The following is a 19,146-nucleotide window of genomic DNA, read 5'->3' on the forward strand; positions in this document are numbered from 1 at the left end:
TACTGTTAAGCAGCATTCTTTATTTTATCAGCGCTGGGGAACACTGGGGATCATCCTCCATAAGTGCTCCCAAGACTGGATGCTCTTGCGTTGCTGATATTCACATAATTATTACATATGCGTTACAGTTTTTGAAAATTTTTACATACCTCTATACTAAGAAATAATTATGTTAGTTATATTTTGTTTCTTAATTACAATACACCTATTAATTATTAGTTAATATAAACTAAGCACTCTGATTCTAAACAATGTATTACTTCATATTGTCTCCCTCTTGTCAGGCAGAAGGATCTAAAGCTTGAAAAATATTCCCTCATTTCACAGGTGGTCAGAAAACATTTATCTCACGTTAACTGGTTAATGATGGGTACGTCTTTTACAACTTAATCACAGTATACATTAATTTGGCAGCTTTTCTTCAACTGCAGCACGCAGAGATGGGGAGCAGCCCCCCAGTGCTGCTCCTCTGAGGGGGACGTGGAATCACAGGAACATTTTGGCTGGAAAAGACCTTTAAGATCATCGAGTCCGACCGTAAAGCCAACACTGCCGAGTGCACCTCTAACCCGTGTCCCTGAGCACCACATCTGCACATCCGTTCAGCCCTCCAGGAGTGGCGGATCAGGCTCTTTCGGGGGGGTAAATCCCCTTTCACCTGCGAGGCAGCACAGCCGGTGTTTGTTGTGAGGAGCCATTGAAGCAGGAATGTTGTTTGCACAAAACTGGGGACCTGGCGCCTCAGCCCAGCGGGAGGACCGAGAGACATCAGGCTGCGAATCCTTAATGTAAAACCAAGTCTCTGCGAACTAATCCCGGAACGCAAACTGATTGCTGTATTTAAAAAGTTAAGTTAGGGGAAAGGGTAACCCAAGAGCCAGGAATCTGTATTTTAAATAAACGAAGAGGGGGAGGGGGTTGCTAGAATTAGACAAGACAGGTAAACTGAGGCAGGGTCGGGTGTCCGTAAACCTTCCTAAGGAGACAAACCCACACAGATAAGTACAAAATAGTTTTGATTTGTCGCTAAAGCTAGGTAAGGCTTTTTAGGAAGGACGGATATTTGTGATTAGCAAGACAGTTTAAGGCAATTTGTATAAATTAGTTGCAAAATGAATGTATGTCTTTGGAGATACATGATACCCACTATACATTTAGACTATATTCATGCTTCGGTGATACAAATGTCCAATGCTGAATACCACTATCTTTAGGAGAAGATCTGAGCTGGTATTTAATGAAAATGGAACCTCGGGCAGCGCTTTCAAAGTGATCTAAACAATATTTTGATCTATATAAATAGGGAGCTGACAGTCAGCCTTTGCACAGATTAAATACTCAGGGTTTTCTGGTTGTATAAATCACACTTAGAGTGTGTGTGTGTAGATCACGCGTAGGTTGCCCCTTGGTTTTTCACACCATCTCATCCTTCATGGCAAAAATGTATCCAGATTCAAAATTTTATCTGATTATCCGAACTCCAGATTGTTTTACTTTTTCTCAGATGTTTTTTCTTGTCAGAAAAGAAATACCACAAATCACGTCAGATGTTAGCACTGAAGTTATCATCAATACATTGAAATACTTTATCTTGATGGGATATATATAGTACAACACAAGTAAAATTATTTTGGGAAAGAACATTGAATTACATTTAAAGGGCATGAGAACAATGAAGAATTCTCATTGCCAAGCTAAGTCATGTAGTTAAACCAACCAGCAGGGAACAGGGTGGGAATTTGTGGGGTTTATTCATTGCTTATTTATTATTTGGGGCTTATAAGCAGGGGCTTTTTGACCCTATTCTGTGTGCCTGCCTTTAGGCAGGACACCCAGCCTTCCAAAATCGTTACTAAAACAAGCTTTGCTGAGAGATCCCGCCCAGGCCTGTTCCATTGGCAAAGACGACCGTTTCCTACATTTACCAGAATCCCACTGAGCACTTGCCATTAACCCACCGCGTGCCACAGGCCCCGCGCCCCAGGGCAGCGATCGCACACACCCTGCAACTCCTACCCGCTGGGGCGGATCAGGGAAGGGGCAGCAGCAGCAGCTGCCCCCGGACCCGCTGCTCCGGGGCCGGTACCGGAGCGGCGCGGCCCTCAGGGGACGCCCCCACAGTGACGGCGGCACCGCGGCCGCCTCAAGATGGCGCCGGGCGGGCCGGCCGCGGGGGACGCATGAGGCGTCACGTGACGCTCCGCCGCCCAATCAGCGGCGGGCGGCGCTGCGCGGGGAAGATGGCGGACGATAAGGTGAGTGGGGCGGCGGGACGGGCCGTGTGGCCGCGGGTCCGGTGTCCGTGCCGGGTCCGGTCCTTGTGCCGGGTCCGGTCCTTGTGCCGGGTCCCGTCCTTGTGCCGGGTCCCGTCCTTGTGCCGGGTCCCGTCCTTGTGCCGGGTCCCGTCCTTGTGCCGGGTCCCTGTGAGCCCGCGTGTCTCCGCAGGACCCGCTGCCCAAGCTGAAGGACCTCGCGTTCCTGAAGGACCAGCTGGAGAGCCTGCAGCGCCGCGTGGAGAGCGAGGTGCAGGCGGGCGTGGGGCAGGTAACGCGGCCCCGCGGGGGGGACGTGGGGCGGGCCCGCCAACCTGTCCGGAGAGACCTGCTTTGGAAACAAGCAAATAAACAAAGAGCAGGAACCGATTCCCTTGCCAATATAGCAGGCCCAGGCAGGATCTCTCAGCAAAGCTTATTTCATTAAAGGTTTTCCAAGGCCGGGTGTTCTGCCGAAGGTGGGCACACGGACAGGGCAAGAGCTGCTGCTTGTATTCCCCATTCGCGGCTGCAAATTCTCTCCCCTATTCCGCACTGCTCGGTACAGAATTATCAGAGTACCTGACGCTTCCCGGCTGTCCTGCCTCAGTTTCCCTCTTGAACTGCTCCAGTTCTAACAACCCTCCACTTATCTATTTATTTCCATTGAAGGTCTGGTTTCTTGGCTCTCTGGCCAACCTTCCCCCCAGCTTAACTTTTAACCGCAGCAGTCAGTTTGCATTCCAAGAGAATGACCTGTTGGAGAGCAGCGTAGGGGAAAGGGACCTGGGGGTCCTGGGGACAGCAGGGTGACCATGAGCCAGCACTGGGCCCTTGTGGCCAGGAAGCCAATGGTACCTGGGGTGGGTTAGAAGGGGGTGGTCAGTAGGTCAGAGAGGTTCTCCTGCCCCTCTGCTCTGCCCTGGGGAGACCACACCTGGAATATTGTGTCCAGCTGTGTCCGCTCACTTCCAGCAGGACAGGGAACTGCTGCAGAGAGAGTCCAGCGCAGCCACCAAGATGCTGAAGGGAGTGGAGCATCTTCCGTGTGAGGAAAGGCTGAGGGAGCTGGGGCTCTGGAGCTGGACAAGAGGACACTGAGGGGGGACTCATTCATGGGGATCAATATGGAAAGGGGGAGTGTCAGGAGGATGGAGCCAGGCTGTTCTGGTGACAACCAGTGACAGGACAAGGGGCAATGGGTGCAAACTGGAACACAAGAGGTTCCATTTAAATATGAGAAGACTCTTGTTCCCAGTGAGGGTGTCAGAGCCTGGCCTAGGCTGCCCAGGGAGGTTGTGGAGTCTCCTTCTCTGCAGACATTCCAACCCGCCTGGACACATTCCTGTGTAACCTCATCTGGGTGTTCCTGCTCCATGGGGGGATTGCACTGGATGAGCTTTCCAGGGCCCTTCAACCCCTGACATTCTGGGATTTAGTGCAAAGAGACTGTTTCACATTCAAGGTCTGGTAGCTGATGTCCCTCAGTCCCCACCCGCTGGGTCAGGCCTCAGATCTACAAAACAAGGGCTCCTCACGAAAACCACTGGGGCATGTCCCAGCCCCGCAGTGGCCATGCCTGCCGGCTCACCCTCCCTCTCTCCCGCAGGACGGCTCCCTGCTCTCCTCCCCCTTCCTCAAGGGCTTCCTGGCCGGGTACCTCGTGGCCAAACTTCGCTTCTCGGCTGTCCTGGGCTTCGTGGTTGGCACCTGCACAGGGATCTACGCTGCTCAGAACTACGCTGTGCCCAACATTGAAAAGACAGTCCGGGACTATGTCAGCTCACTGAAAAAAGGCCGGGACTAGCACAGAGCCCTCCGACAGCAGTGACTAGAGTGGTTACTTCTTGGTCAGCAGGCGCAGGAGATTCCTGGGGCTCGCAGAGGCACGTCACACACACCGTTCCTTTCCACTTGAAAAGGGCTTTACACCACGTTGGTGTGAGACACCAGCAGGTCTGGTGATGGGGTGTTCATCAGAGCATCGTGACAGCGACAGTCGCCCCACTGATCCACAATAGCTTGGAAGCGTCAGCAGCCGATGGTTTGCCAGCTGCCTTTCCCCTGCCGCTGTCCCCATGTCCCTGCAGACGGAACAGCTGCCTGCGACGTGTCACCACGTTCAGCACCCATACACCCTTCTGCTGGGCGCACGCGTTGCCCCAGGAACGTGCTTTGTGTGGCTTCTCGAGGAGACCTGTAGTGCTCTTCCTAGTGACAGACAAAGTCATTCTCCTCTACTGCGTCAGAAATGTAGCAGGAAACGTCCTGTTTTAATCAGGCTCATTAAATTCATGGTATTTAGTCTCTTCTTGAGTGTTCTAGGGTGCGAGTCTGTCTGGCCTCTTTGTGCTGACAGCAGCTTGCCCTTCTGCCTGCCACCTGAAAATGGTGACACTTGGTAACGCCGCTGGCCCCGCACGGCGGGTGCTCCGCAGGGGGCTCTGGGGGCTGATGCTGCTCCTGTCTGTAGCCATATACGGCTCTCACGCTCCCCTCCTCACCCTCTGCAAGGTGGATGGGACGATCCCCTTCAGCTCCGCGTCCGTCGTGGTTCTTGTCGAGCTGACAAAACTGCTGCTCTCCCTCCTCTTCCTGCTGGCCTGCAACCGGGACCTGCTGCGCGTGGCTGTGTCGTGGCGCCACGTCGTCCCCTTCGCCCTCTCCGCTCTGCTCTATGCTGCCAACAACAACCTGGTGGTCCACATGCAGCTCTTCATGGATCCCAGCACCTACCAGGTGCTGAGCAACCTGAAGATCGTCAGCACTGCGCTCCTCTACAGCCTGTTCCTGCGGCAGAGGCTGGGAGCGCGCCGCTGGCTGGCGCTGCTGCTGCTGCTGGCTGCGGGGGTGAGCTACAGCTGCGGCGGCCTGCGGGACCCCGGCAGCACCTCCGAGATGCAGCTGCACGTCACGCTGCTGGGCTTGGTGCTGCTGGCAGTTTACTGCTTCATATCGGGCTTGTCCGCCGTCTACACGGAAGCCATCCTGAAGAGCCAGGCGCTGCCGCTCAGCCTTCAGAACCTCTTCCTTTACTTCTTTGGGGTCCTGCTCAACTTGATGGGCTACTTTTGGAGCAGCGCGGAGGGTGGGTTCTGGGAGGGCTTCTCCTCCTGGGTGCTGGTGATTGTGCTCAGCCAGGCCTTGAACGGCTTGATCATGTCTGTGGTCATGAAGCACAGCAGTAACATCACCAGGCTCTTCGTCATCTCCTGCTCCATCCTGGTCAACGCCCTCCTGTCCGTCACCCTCTTCAACCTGCAGCTCACCCTCCTCTTCTTCGTTGCCGTTTCATGCATCGGCCTCGCTGTTCACTTGTACTATGGGGTGATGTAGCTGTTGACCCTGCCCTGTGTGCACTGGGGTGATCTCCAGCCGTTCTCAGGGGTGCTCTCAGCTCCTCAGCGGGCCTCTCCCATCGGCCTTGCTGCGCTGCTGGTGGCAGGAGGTGTTACTGCTGGATGGGTGCAAGAGCAGCACTGTGGGGGGAGGTCCCTGTTCTGGGGGGAGCCCCACTCCAGCCCTGCTGAGCTCTGCCACGGGGCTCCTGCACCCTTGGGTGGCCCCAGCCTCCCCAGTGGGTCCTGAATGTTCTTGCAGTGTGTCACGTTTCGAGCTGCATCCCCACCTTCTCCACACCAAAGAGCGCGCCCATTCCTTGTGCCTGTAAATGCTGCGCTGTGGGCTCTGTGCACAGGCAGCTCTGCTGCACGACCACTGCCCGGCCAGCCTTGCTCTGACACCGTTTCACCTCCCGTGGGTAGTGTGTCCCCGTGTCAGGGGGGCCATGTCTACTCGACATGCTCAGCTGATCCCCAGCCCGCAGCCCCAGGGGAGCCCCAGTGCTGCAGGAGGCCACCCTGCTGGGCTGAGCGCCCCCGAGGTGGGCACAGGTTTGTCCCTCCGGGTCTGTGGAGGTATCAGCCATGTGCACAGGGCTGGGCTCTGCTCCCTGCAGAACTGGACATGGTGGGCAGGGGCGTTTCTCCCCCATCTCTGCAGTTTTCCGGCCCTTCTCAGCCCCATTCCCCTCCTCAGTTGTGGTGTTGCTGCCCTGTGCAGAGCAGATGGGGAATGGGGGCTGTGGGATCTGCTTTTCCTGCTCCCAAAAAGGGAGACAGGGCTTGGATTTGTACTAAGGTGGTGGCTGGTGAGCTCCTGGCTGTGGGAGTCACCAATGGCCCTGGCCGAGGGTATTAAAGCTGCGGTTCAGCAGTAGGTGCATGTGTGTCCTCCCTGTGGGAAGGTATCTGTTCGCTTGGCGGAGTTTTGGGGGCTGGGGACACGTCAGAGCCTGATGATGCTCATTGTCAAAGGGACACCTGCTTTATCCCATGTGGCAGCAGCCCAGGGGCCACCAGCCCCCCCTCCGCACCTGTTCCCGTGGCTGGGTTGTGCCCCAGCCTGTGCAGGCAGGTGCCCCGCAGCAGAGCAGGGTGGTTTGTCTGGGGCTGGCTGGTCCCCTGGCACCTGGGGGGATTGGTTAGAATCACAGAATCGTTTGGTTGGAAAATACCTTCAAGATCATAGAGTCCAACTGTTAACCCAGTACTGCCAAGGTCACATCTAACCCATGTCCCTAAGAGCCCCATCTATACGTCTGTCCAACCCTCCAGGGATGGTGACTCCAGCACTGCCCTGGGCAGCCTTTTCCAATGCCCCACAGCCCTTTGGGGAAGAAATTGTTCCCCAGATCCAACCTCAACCTCCCCTGGCGCAACTTGAGGCCGTTTCCTCTGCTCCTGATGCTTGTTCCTGGGGAGCAGAGCCCGACCCCCCTGGCTCCAAGCTCCTTTCAGGCAGTTCAGAGATCAGAAGGTCTCCCCTCAGCTCCTGCTCTCCAGCTGAACCCCCCAGGTCCCTCAAGCCGCTCCATCACACTTGTGCTCCAGCCCTTCACCAGCTCCGTTGCTGTTACTCTGAGCCCCCGCCTGCCCAGGGGTCTCCAGGTGGGAGGTTCAGGCTGGTTTGAGTCGTTGCCAATGGAGCAAACAGCAGCTGGGGCTCTGTCAGGAGCAGGTCTGGGGGGATGTTCCTCACAGGGGTGCTGCCAAGGGCACATGAATCCTGGGCTTCTGGGACATAAGGATTTCTTCCCTCCCCTCCAGCTGCTCTAGACTGGTGTGAGCTGGTGGCCCAGCCCCACATCTTCCCCCTTGACCCACACCCATGTGCCCTTGAACATGCCACGGACCCCAAGGGCACCCAGCTCCATGGCTGGACCCTGGGCCCCGTTTGGCCGCTCTCTGGCTCCAGCCCTGTGTCTGCACACACGCTGGGCTCTCAGCCGATGGCCGGTCCAGCCCGTGTCTGCTCGCAGGATACGGGGACTTGTGTGCACAACGGAGAGTGAGGGGACACAGGCAACACCCAGGAGCAGATTTTAATGAGAAGACAAGACAGACCACGGGGACAAGCTGCAGGGTTTGTCCACGCGAGCACTGTCCCCCTGTGACCAGCCCCTCTCCCCCATTCCCCGTCCCCCTGTGCTCATCCCCCTGATCCTCACTTTGGTCCTTCCCACAAACGTTCCCAGGAAGTTTTGCACATTCCCCCAACCTCCTCAGCACCCCAGAATCAATTTTCTCTTTCCTGTGAGACATTTCCTGAATAACCCAGAATCTGGAATAAACCCATTTTCATCTTATCAGTTAAAAAGTTTCTGGTTGAACCTCTTTGAGGTCACACTTGAGGGGTTTGTCCACCAGTGCCTCGAGAGCTCAAGTCTCGGTTGCTGTCTCCATTACCCCCGGCTCGTTAGCGTTTGTGCACAGGGGTGTTTAATTTAGTCATTTTTCCTGTCCTTTGTGGTTTTTCTCTTGTGCTGAATGGCGGTTGAGCAAACACCTTCACACACCCCATCTCCTCACAGCCAGGGCCCAGCTGCAGCTGGGGGGGTTGGGGGAGCAGCAGAGGGGCTGCGGGGGACACAGAGTGCAGGGGGGCTCTGGGCAGGGACCAGAACTCCTGTTCAGGGCAGATGACATCACAGGAGCAACGGGGGCACATCGGGGACTGGGGACCTGGAATTTGCCATAAGGAAAACCCCTTTGGGAGGGCACAGCCCTGGGACAGAGCAGGGCAAGGGGCTTTGCTTGGGGCCTTTCTCAAAATTTGTGTGGGCAAAGCCACAGCCACTGTGGGATAATGCTGGGGACAGTCCTGCTCCACAGCAGAGCCTGGACAGGGGACACTGAGAGACCTCCCACGGAGCTCCTGGCCCCACAGCCCCCGCGGGGACACGCTGGTGGCAATGGTCACGTGTCCCCTTCACACCCTGCGGCAGGGCCGGAGGAGCCCGGGCCGGGACTTGAGCAGGCAGACGGCCCCGGCCACGCCGAGCAGGGCCAGGACAACGCAGACAGGGGCGATCACGGCAGCGGGGTCACACTGCAGCACCGAGACCGGCACATCCCGCACCAGCCTGCCCTGGCAGTGTGGGGGGGAGCGACACGTGTAGCCCTGGGGCCAGCCCTCCCCGAGGCTCCCCGTGCCCCCCAGCGCCTGCAGCGCCCCGGCCCCCGCGCAGGAGCAGTTGTAGGGGTTCCCAGCCGCAGCCACGACCCGCAGCCGCCTCAGGAGCTTCACCTCATCCCAGGGCAGCTCCGTAATCGAGTTGTTGTCTAGGTGGAGGGTGTCCAACACGGGGTAATTCCTGATGGACGGGGCAGCCTGCAGCATGTTTTGACTCAGGAAAAGCTTCTTCAACGAGCTGAGGGAGGTGTCTACGGTGTGGAGGTGGTTGCAGCTCATGTCCAGCACTTCCAGACTGGGAGGCAGAGGTGTGAGGACTTCATCCAAGCCAGTGTCGGACAAGTTAAATGTTCGGAGGGACGCTGGCCACTGGCAGGAGGAGGATGGGGCTGCCAGGAGCTTGTTCTGGCTGAGATCCAGATGCTGGAGCTCGGGCAGCAGCTGCAGGCTCTCGCACACGCCATGGTAGGACGTCAGGTTGTTGCGTTGCAGGCTCAGTACCTGCAACTGAGGGAAAGCCCCCTTGCAGAAGGTGGGCATCAAACCCTCATCCCCAAGGCTGTTTTGTGCCACGTCCAGGGAGCGCAGAGCTCTGAACGTCCTTCCAATGCCACAGGGCAGGCTGGTGAGGCGGGAGCCGGTGACAGCCAGCTCCTGCAGCGTCTCCAGCCAGCTGCTCAGGCTGGACAAGTCCTCCTTGCGGCCCGTCAGCGGGGCAGATGTCACATTGTGGAAGCGCAGGGACAAGATGGGCAAGTTCTGGACGGCCATTTCGTCCCAATTGCTTCTCCCCTCAAAAGTGCAGCTGTCAAACACCAGCTCCTGCACCTGAGTGTAGGAGAAGAACCTCAGGACTCGGGCCAGGAGTATCTCAGGCACCAGAAGATCACCAAAAATGATTTTCCTGATGACAAGAGAGCCCAGCATCTCAATAGTGGGGGGGTCCAGGTCGCTGATGGGGAAGGCCACATATCTCTGCAGCTCTCCCCCCCGGAACTCCAGGACAGTGGCTGCTAGGCACTGGATGATGCTGCCGACGCTTTCCTGGGACAGGTTGTAGCACACACAGTGCTCCTGCGTGCGGTTGAAGAAACACCTGCCCTCTGCCTCCAGCAGCCCCAGCCCCAGCAGGAGCAGAACAGCCACATTCATGGTGAACAACCTAGAAACGAGGAGAGCAGCGGTGAAAGGCAGCGCTCGTGGTGGCTGAGGGGACCATCCAATCCAGCCGACGGGAGGGATTGGGCAGGTTGAGCCCCCGCTCAGGGACACGGCACTGCCCTTGTCCCTCCTGCCCAACGCTCCGGGCTGCTCGGCCAGGGCTCAGGGCAGAGCTCAAATCGCCAGGAACACCCAGGAGCTACCGCCGGGCAGGGAGGTGGTGGCTCTGGGCACACCCCACCCCAAAACCAGGGTTTCAGCAAAGCAGGGTGGCTCCTCGCGGGCTCTGCGCTCTCCTGGCCGGGCTGCACAGCCCCGCTCCAAACCCAGCAGGAGATCACCAGGAGAAACTAGAAATGTTGAGTTACGGATAGTGAAGCCGGATCTATCAGTCTGACCGCGGGACAGGAGAGCCACAGCCATTTGTTTCTCTGCATGCTGCGCTGCGTGATCCGGGGCAGGAAATTGCAACAGGGCTTCTTATTTTCCTTTTCCTCACTCAGCGATTTGATTCATTACCAGGCTCCAAAGGGACAGCAAAAAGTAATTTCTGAGGGTCTGTATTCACCCCTGTCAGCACCGAATATCGCTTTGCTGTCCAGCTGACGGCTTATCAACAGATCGCAAATAAAGCAGCAAACAAAGTTAAAGGCTCCCAAGAATGTGCTGACTCAGCTGTGTCCTAGCACCCAGATGGTCGGTAGCAAGGAGCCTTTGGGGGTCTCCAGCCCAACCTCCTGCTCCGAGCAGGTCTGTTGCCAGCACAAGCCCCGATCAGCCACAGCTTTTTCTGGCTGCGCCTCAAAACCGTGGGCGGACGGAGCTCTCCCTACCTGTCTGTGCCTCCGCGGGGCCGCAGCACGTCCCGGGGAGCAGCTCTGCTGGCGATGTCCCCCTGGCTGGAGGGGCAGCACGAAGCAGGAGTAGGTTTGTCCAGTGACTCAGCAGCCAGCTCACACCGAAATGTTTCCTTGCCCCACGGCTGCTTCCTCTAGCTGCTGCCAAACGCAGGGCTGGGGTGCCGGAGGCTGTGCCAGCGCTCGGCTCTCCCTGCGCCCGCTGCTCCCCAGGCTCCCGCCCCAAGATACCGCGGTGCTCACAGGCGTCTTCCTGCTGCAGTTGGCACTCCCGCTGCCCGTCCTGCCTGCAGGTGCGGGTGGCCGGGGCCGGTGGGCACCCACAGGCTGGTCCGGGCGCTGCCCTGGCTCCCGCTGCCCCACTTCCCCAGCGGGACCCGGCCGTGCCGCAGGAAGCAGCGTGGTGTGCAGCAACCGCCCCAGTCACTTCTGCTTCGCTTCCCTGCAGCTGCGGGCTGGGAAGGGGGTTGGTGCAAGTGCCAATGCTGGTCCTGTTCATAGGAGGGATGAGGGACGAGAGGAAACAGCTTCAAGTTTCACCCAATTCAAGTTTAGATTGGATATTAGGAACAATTTCTGCCTGGAAAGGACTGTCGGGCATTGGAACAGGCTGCCCAGGGCATTCCTGGAGGGGTTGGACAGACATGGAGATGAAGATCTCAGGGACATGGGGCAGTGCCAGGGGTGGGGTATCAGTTGGACCTGAGGATCTTGAGGGGCTTTTGTAGGAAGAAATTGTTCCCAAGATCCACCCTCAACCTCCCCTGGCGCAACTTGAGGCCGTTTCCTCTGCTCCTGGCGCTTGTTCCTGGGGAGCAGAGCCCGACCCCCCTGGCTCCAAGCTCCTTTCAGGCAGTTCAGAGATCAGAAGGTCTCCCCTCAGCTCCTGTTCTCCAGCCGAACCCCCCAGGTCTCTCAGCCGCTCCATCACACTTGTGCTCCAGCCCCTCACCAGCTCCGTTGCTGTCACTCTGAGCCCCCGCCTGCCCAGGGGTCTCCAGGCGGGAGGTTCAGGCTGAGCTCCTGTGCCGGGGCGCCCGGACCCGCCGGCTGAGCCCTCGGGGGCTGCACGACCCCGGCCCCGCTTCCCGCGGCTCCGGCACCCGCCCTGCCCGCCGCCCCGCCCCGGGCCCGGCCGGCCCTTGTCCCCGCCCCGGCCTCCTCCTCCTCCTCCTCCTCCTCCCGCCGCCATGTGGGGCCGGCGGGGGCGCTGGGCCGGGCGCGGCGGTGCGGAGGAGCTGCGGGCCCGGCGGCGGGAGCGAGAGGCAGGTCCGGACCCAGGGGTGCGGGGGGTTTGCGGGACCCCGTGGGCACCGGGGCCGCTGCTGGGAGCCCCGCGGCCGCCAGCGCTGCCCCGGCGGGACCAGCCGGGACCCGGGGCGCCGCGCATCGCGGGGTTTGGCGGCTCTGCGCTGCCGGCCCGCTCGGGAAGGCGTTTTACGGCCTGTTTGTCTCTAATCCGCGTGGCTTTTCTGCCCTGGATGCCCCTGCGGTTTGGGCTTTGCAAGGTCTGCCCCGGATAAAACCAGCCCTGCGTCCCTCCGGGTGCAGCCCCGCGGTCCCCACGGCCCGTCCTGCCGCTCTGCCCGGCCCTGGCCCCGCACCTTGACCCGCACCCGGCCCCGGGCAGGTCTGGATGCGGCCGCTGCCCCGCGGGGCCGGCCCGGCGCTGCTCCCTGACCGAGGGAACTGACGGTGTAGGGTGGGATGGAAAAGCGGGTGGTGACGGGGCCGGTTCCATCAGTGATGGGACCGGTTCCACGGCAGCTCTCAGGAGAGCCCGGCGGCAGGAGCAGCTGGTTAGCAAGCGGCTTCTGCGGGAGGACAGCGCGGCAGAGGAGGGTGCACGGGATGGCGCAGAGATCGTGCCGGACCCTCTCTCGGAGGACGAGGTGAAGAGCAGTGGTGTTCTCCGTGGTGATGGGGGTCCCTGGGGTCTACCCCAGCCTCTGGGCATGAGGAGCAGCCCGGATGGTGGGTTTGGGAGGGTTTTCTGAGTCACTGCCAGATATGGTGAGAAACAGGTGCTTTGCGACCATCTTTGTGCGCTGGGTTTCTTTGCCTCCGGGATTAATGGGATGAAATCTTCACCTTGGCACTGCTTGAAATTCACCCATCTTTTCATTTTCGGATAGGTTCTTGAGCTGCTCAGAGGCATGCAGAGAGGTTCAGAGGACAGGAAAAGATCGCTCAGCCGCCTGCGCCACGCTCTGCAGAACAAGGACACTCAGCAGAAGTTTGTCGGGTCAGCCTGGGTTTGGCACCGCACGGCTGGGCACGTCCAGAGTGGCCCTTTGTCCCAGCCGTTGTGCGGGTGAGCTGCTGTGTGGCCGAGGGTGGGAAGGCAGGAGGTGACGGCGGCCTTTGCTTCCCGCCAGGCTGGACGGCAGCATCCGGACGCTCGTGGGGCTCTTCACCAGCAGCCTGGCTGACGTGCAGATGGAGGCCGCGCGCTGCCTGCACGAGCTGTCCCACTCCAGCAACCCCGCTGTGGCTGAGGCCTGTCTGCCAGTGACCTCCTATCTCCTCACGTACCTCTCGGGACACAGCGTTGAGTTCACGGTAAGATCCGTGCGTGTGTTTGCTTGCAGCTCTGGCACCTGATAATCCTCTGGTAGCAGTTGGGCGCTGACCTCCTTTGGCCACCCCCAGGCTAACAAGGCTGACGTAGGAGCTGGTGGGAAAGGGTGCTCTGGAAGGCTCCTGTCCAACCTTCCCCTTGGAGCAGGACTGTCTCCAGTGCTAGCCCAGGGCAGCATGGCTTTGTTTTGGAAATACAGAGACCCCCTTCACTGTGTCCCATCCCAACACCAATACGAGTTTGTTTCCATCGTGTTTGCACCTCCTTCCAGGCAGCTGCAGCCTGCTCTGAGAATCAGAGAGTACAAGCATTTTGGTTGGAAGGGACCCTTAAGATAGAGTCCAACCATAACCCACCCCCGGCACTGCCCCATGTCCTGAGAACCTCATGTCGTCCGTCTGTCCAACCCCCCAGGGATGGTGACTCCAGCACTGCCCTGGGCAGCCTGTTCCAATGCCCCATAGCCCTTTGGGGAAGAAATTGTTCCTAAATCCAACCTCAACCTCCCCGGCACAACTTGAGGCTATTTCCTCTCATCCTATCACTTGCTATCTGGGAGAAGAGACCAACACCCTCCGTGCTTAAATACTCCCAAGCCTCATCCAGGGCGGGAAAACCCTCCTGCCGCAGCCCAGGACACACTGGTTTGCTGCATTTGCAATGGCCAGTTCATCTCCAAGCCCGGTTTGGGGAGGCAGGGGCACATTTGGGGACTGCGGGCTGCGGCAGCAGGACTCCATCGTCAGACGGAGGGCCTGGACGGGAGGCACCTTGGCGTCTGTGTGGTGGGTAAAGCAGGAACACCGGGTGCAGGTCAGTTCAGGGCAGTCACCAGGGAAAGGCTGTGGAATGAGAGGGGTCTTTGGGAAGCATTGTAGCAATAATTAGAAGCCTGAAAAACCTCCAAAGTAGAAGCGATGAGATCCCAACCTGAGCCAGATAGAAAAAGGATAAACTGAAGCTGATCCAGCTGGGAATGGGGTAGCTGGAGAGCCTTGAAGTTTCCATCTATGTTTACCCCTCTGAATGTGGCTTCAGCCGCACTCAGGGGACGTGTGTGCCCCAGTCCCGGGGTGCAGGCGATGAGGGGCAGCCCGGAGGAGGTGACCTGCTGTTCTGGGGTGTTGCAGGAGCTGTGTTTGTACACTCTGGGGAACCTGGTGGTGGAAAGCGAAGCTGTGAGGAAGCAGCTTCTGCCTCAGGGCATCATTCCAGTGCTGGCGTCCTGCATCCAGGTGGGTGAAATAGCTCAGCTGCGCTTGCCCTGCCCCAGAAAGAGCCTTTTCTGATGCCCTGCAGGCGCTGGCTGAGGGCACGGAGGTACCAGCCACCTTCCTGCTGTGGGCACAGACCGCTGCCCAGGGCTGTTCCTTGCGGGTAAATGTCTCTGTGGGCTCTCCTGCGCTCCATTTTCGGGGCTCAGGTCACCACCTTGTGCTCTTCTCCAGCTGAACCTCTGACATGCACAGCTGCGGCTGTCAGATGGGGAGCTGCAGGCTCTCCCCTCGGCACGGCTGGGCTGCAGCGGGCAGATGAGGCCGACACAGTGGGGAGAGCTGTGGGGCGCGGATCTGCGTGCCCAGAGCAGCTCTGCTGCCGTGTTTGGGCTCTGGGATCCCTGCAGCTGCAGCCGTGTGAGCCCAGGGAGAGAGACAGCGCAGCTCTGGTGTGGCCACAGCTTGCTCTGTCACTGCGGTCCCCTGCTATGCCCCCGGGCGCGGGCAGACACGCGCTTGGCTGCCCGCTTTGGCGTTACAGAGGGGTCGCGCAGCCCGGCCCTGCCAGGCGGCGTTAGCCGTGCTCTGTTTGATTGCAGTCCCCGCACGAGGCGGTGCTGGAGGGCCTGGGTTACGTCCTCTCGCAGCTGCTCCAAGCCAAGGAGGCCCCCGCAGAGATCGTACCGTGAGTCCCACCCTTGTCACCCTCCGTCGGGACGGGCCCTGGGGCCTGGCGTGGTATTTGTGTGCCAGGGACAGCGACACTTTTCCCATCCCAGTGATGTTAATAGTTCAGAGCAGAATCTTACCAGGACTGCGGACGTTTTGCTGCAGATCAGGGCGCGGGGCTTGACTCTTTTCCCTCAGCCTCATCGGAGCAGACAGCTCTGGTATTTCGGTAAAGGACAGTGTTGAGCAGGGCAGGCTCGCAGGGAAATTCTGGCTGTGTTCCTCCTGCGAAGGAAAAGATCAGCTTGACAGGCCCCAGTGCCAAAAATGTGACCCCAGCCATGGTGTCCTGAGTGCCCCCAGGCCCTGCCATGGACGGGGGGGTTGTTTTGGGCATTAGCGCTGCCCAGCACCGCAGCCTGGGCTCAGAGCCTCTTCCAGGTGTGGTTTTAGAGCATGTGGCCCCCAGTATGAGGGAGAGCAGCTCCTGCTTGGTGGCCAGGGCCAGTGTCCCCATGTCACTTGTCTGTCCTGGCTGTGCCTGTGCTAACTCTGCCGTTCTGCCTCCAGCTTGGTTCTGGACTCTGTGCTCCCCCAGCACGTGCTGCGCCTGGTTTGTTCTGGTCTCAAGGCTGGGACAGGAGCAGCCGTGGAGTTTGCGTGGTGTCTCCACTACATCATTTGTAGGTAAATGTGCTTTCCTCCTCGTTTTGAGTTCCCTGAGGGCAGCCAAACAGAGAGGCACGAGGGCACGGGTTCCCCTCGCCTCTTTCCCTTGGGAACGCAATTCCCTGCTACCCGGGCCATTCCTGCTCTGCCATCCGAGCACACAAGTGCTATTTGCAGGGTCACCGTGTTCTTTGTGGGGTGATAACAGGTGATAAACCCGAGGAGGCTGTTCTCAGTCCTCTGAACCCCCCCAGTCGCCTCCCTGTGACCGGAGTTGCCCCCCACGCTCCCCAAGGCAAGTTCCCTGGCTCCTGGAGCTCTGGGTTGCCCAGTGTCCCCTGGCCAGGCTGGCTGCCACCAGCGGTCCCTCCTGCCTCGGCGCAGCTCCTCCGGTGTCACCTTCGAGCAGCCCCAGCAGAGACACAGGCACCTGTGGGCACTCGGGTGGATCAGGGCTGGTGTTTCCAGAGCCACGCGGATAATTCCAGTGGATCTGTTTGCCAAGGGCTTTTCAACTTTCTTGTGAGCTCAGAGGCAGCTGCTGTTTGAATGTGGGACAAGCCCCGTGCTGGTTCAGGAGAGCGCTCTGAATTGCCAGGCGCTGTTGTTTGGCGAGGGCTGCAGCTGTTTTCCCCGAGGGGCGAGGGTGACCGCGCTGTCCCTTCCCTTTGCAGCCACACAGCCGATGCGGCACTGCTGTCCCTGGGCGCCCTGCCTGCCCTCGCCACGCTCCTGCTCGACCTGGCTTCCGAAATCCCCCCGGACGCTCCCGAGGGCCTGGAGCTGGTGAGAGGCGGGCGGGACGCGCTGGTCCCGGCGCTGCGCGGGGACCGGCCCGGCTGCAGCGCTCTGTGTTTGCCCCGTCACAGCTCGTCTGCCCGGTGCTGCGGTGCCTCAGCAACCTGCTGGCGGGGGACACGGGCTGCCAAGGCCAGATCCGGGACGAGCGCCTGCTGGTTGCCCTCTTCCTCATCCTGCAGAGCTTCCTCCAGCAACATCCCTTCATTGTCCAGGAGGGTCTGTGGCTGCTCAACAACCTCACAGGTGAGCGCCCGTGGGGCTGGGACCTGCCCGGCGGTGTCTTGTCTACAGAGACCTCGACTGTACTGATATGTTCCTCCTCTCCCACCCCAGCAGACGAGCCCTTCTTCTGCTCTGCTCTGCTCGCCCTGGACTTGCTCCCGGCCCTGCTGCAGCTCCTGCCGTGCTCCCCTATGGCCGCTGCGCTGGTAAGAACTCGTTGGGGGTTCAGGAATGCGAACCCCGCACACGCAATGCTCAGGGTGGAGGTTGGCTGGGGGCAGCAGCAGCTCGGCAGAAGGTCTCGTGTCGTGGCAGTGTCACCATCTGCCTCCCCTGAGGTCACTGTGTCTGTACTGGTGATTGACGGAGACTTGTCCCAGCAGAAGAGGGGTCCTGAAGCAGATGTTCCCAGATGAGCAGGCCCGGGGAGGCTGCGGCCACCTGCTTTCAAACAACTCTGAAGCTCTGGGGAGATGCTGTACCCTGGGTGGGGATGGAGAAGACTTCTTCGTGTCAATCATACTCCGGGCTCCATCCCCAGCCCCATGGGCAGCAGGTTTGGGGGGGAACCTGCCCCTCTGCTCCGCTCTCTGAGACCCCCTGCAGTGCTGGTCCAGCTCTGGGTCCTCAGCACAGGACACACATGGACCTGCTGGGGAGGGGCCAGAGGAGCCACAGAAATGATCCGAGGCTGGAACAGCTCTGCTGGGGACAGGCTGGGAGAGCTGGGGTGTTCAGCTGGAGAAGAGAAGCTCCGGGGAGACTTTATTGCAGCCTTTCAGTACTTAAAAGGGGAGGATAAGATGAGGACAGACTTTTTAGCAGGGCCTGTTGCGATAGGACAAGGGGTGATGGTTTTAAACTAAAGGAGGGAGATTCAGGCTGGACATGAGGAAGAAATTGTTGCCCTGAGGGTGGTGAGAGCCTGGCCCAGGTACCCAGAGAGGTGGTGGCTGAACCATCCCTGGAGACATCCCAGGCCAGGCTGGACAGGGCTCTGAGCAACCTGAGCTGGTGAAGATGTCCCTGCCATGGCAGGGGGGCACTGGGGGAGCTGGGAACGTCCCTTCAGCCCAAACCATTCTGTGATTTTGAAGAGCATTCACAATCCAGGTGGCTGGTGGGCATGTTGCTTTGGGGAAGCACCTGGTGGGACCTCCGGGAGGACACGGGGAATTCTCTGGAGCCCCCTGAGGCCACGGAGAACCTGCCTGCTAACAAAGCACACATCACTCACTCACTCCTTCTCTTTTGCTTCTCATTCCAGGTCCTGACGGTTCTGTGCAATATCGCAGAGAAGGGCCCAGCCCTGTGCCGGCAGCTGCACCAGGCTCTGCCCCTGCTGCTGCCCGCGCTGGCGCTGCCCGACCCCCAGGCCGTGGGGCAGGGCCTGGAGCTGCTGCACCTCCTCTTCCTGCACTGCCCGGAGGTGAGCGCAGGGCTGCCCGCCCCTATCAAGCATCCCTGGGGATGGGGACTATTATTGTTTAATTAACAGTGCCTGTAGGCGCTGCCACACAGCCCCTGCTCCCCAGACACGAGCCTGCGGGGCAGCACTTGGGGGGAAGAGGGTGGAAGGCCTGCACTGAACAAGACTCTTTTGGGTGGGTTTTACCCTTTGAGGTTATTTTGGGGGGATTCTTTTGACTCGGCTGTGCTTACTTAGAGCTCTGTGCACTCCCACCCAGCGAGCAGCGTGGCTGGATGTACCCGACTGGGGATGACAGTGTGCGGTGGGCTCTGGGGATCCCTGGGCAGCTCCGCGGGGGCTCAGGGCACACGGGCTCAACCGGGCAGCTCTCACCCCTCTCCTCTCGCCCAGGTGGCTGCCGATTTCATCAGGCAAGGCGGGCAGCAGGCCCTGGAGCAGCACCAGAGCAGTCCAGTGCTCCAGGAGCGGGCGCGAGCACTGCTGGACATGGCCAGGCAGCCCCCAGGAGCATCCACCGCCGCTCCCTGCCACAGCACAGCATTTGCCTTCCCCTAGGCGTCACCCTGCGCTCCCCGGAGGAGCGAAGCATTTGTTCCTGTGTCCAGCTTTCCCGAGGGCTGCTCAGGGCTCTGACCGCCGGCAGCAGTGCGCAGGCTGCCCTGTGTGCGCGCAGGCTGCCCTGTGTGTCCCCGGAGCTCGGTGTGGCCGCAGAGCCGAGCTGCAGCTCGGCCACGGTGCCGGGCGTTGGCGGTGAACAAACCTGTGGCATCAGCCCTTCCCTCAGCAGCTACTTTGGGCGTTAAACCCAACA

General features: G+C 59.6%; 4 protein-coding genes across 4 annotated transcripts; 3 read left to right on the plus strand and 1 right to left on the minus strand.

The window, feature by feature from the left end:
* Window positions 1-2,221: 2,221 nt before the first annotated feature.
* On the plus strand, window positions 2,222-4,542 carry LOC308045782 (SLC35A4 upstream microprotein). Its single transcript, XM_080353290.1, has 3 exons — window positions 2,222-2,255; window positions 2,446-2,544; window positions 3,862-4,542. Exons 1-3 carry the CDS (start codon window positions 2,241-2,243, stop codon window positions 4,057-4,059), a joined length of 312 nt encoding a protein of 103 aa, XP_080209416.1. The 5' UTR covers window positions 2,222-2,240; the 3' UTR covers window positions 4,060-4,542.
* A 98-nt stretch (window positions 4,543-4,640) lies between these two features.
* SLC35A4 (solute carrier family 35 member A4) lies at window positions 4,641-5,588 on the plus strand (the record flags this gene model as incomplete). Its single annotated transcript, XM_080353336.1, has 1 exon — window positions 4,641-5,588. The coding sequence occupies one exon, from the start codon at window positions 4,641-4,643 to the stop codon at window positions 5,586-5,588; it is 948 nt and encodes a 315-aa protein (XP_080209462.1).
* A 2,812-nt stretch (window positions 5,589-8,400) lies between these two features.
* Window positions 8,401-9,891, minus strand: CD14 (CD14 molecule). The gene has a single exon (XM_080353510.1). The coding sequence runs from the start codon at window positions 9,876-9,878 to the stop codon at window positions 8,523-8,525; it is 1,356 nt and encodes a 451-aa protein (XP_080209636.1). The 5' UTR covers window positions 9,879-9,891; the 3' UTR covers window positions 8,401-8,522.
* Window positions 9,892-11,934: 2,043 nt separating this feature from the next.
* On the plus strand, window positions 11,935-19,001 carry TMCO6 (transmembrane and coiled-coil domains 6; the record flags this gene model as incomplete). The annotated part of the gene is made up of 12 exons (XM_080353104.1): window positions 11,935-12,013; window positions 12,512-12,636; window positions 12,880-12,989; window positions 13,123-13,306; window positions 14,456-14,560; window positions 15,142-15,227; window positions 15,782-15,898; window positions 16,555-16,666; window positions 16,750-16,924; window positions 17,015-17,109; window positions 18,171-18,332; window positions 18,726-19,001. The coding sequence occupies 12 exons, from the start codon at window positions 11,935-11,937 to the stop codon at window positions 18,888-18,890; spliced, it is 1,515 nt and encodes a 504-aa protein (XP_080209230.1). The 3' UTR covers window positions 18,891-19,001.
* Window positions 19,002-19,146: the final 145 nt, after the last annotated feature.

This window comes from Nesoenas mayeri, assembly GCF_963082525.1.
Source record: "Nesoenas mayeri genome assembly, chromosome: 14".
Lineage (NCBI taxonomy): Eukaryota > Metazoa > Chordata > Aves > Columbiformes > Columbidae > Nesoenas > Nesoenas mayeri.

Excerpts from the sequence above, each read along its gene's own strand:
- LOC308045782 (XM_080353290.1), top strand. Across the intron at positions 2,545-3,861 it reads TGCAGGCGGGCGTGGGGCAG|GACGGCTCCCTGCTCTCCTC; the intron begins GTAACGCGGCCC and ends TCTCTCCCGCAG.
- CD14 (XM_080353510.1), bottom strand. The coding sequence starts at position 9,878 with ATGAATGTGGCTGTTCTGCTCCTGCTGGGGCTGGGGCTGCTGGAGGCA.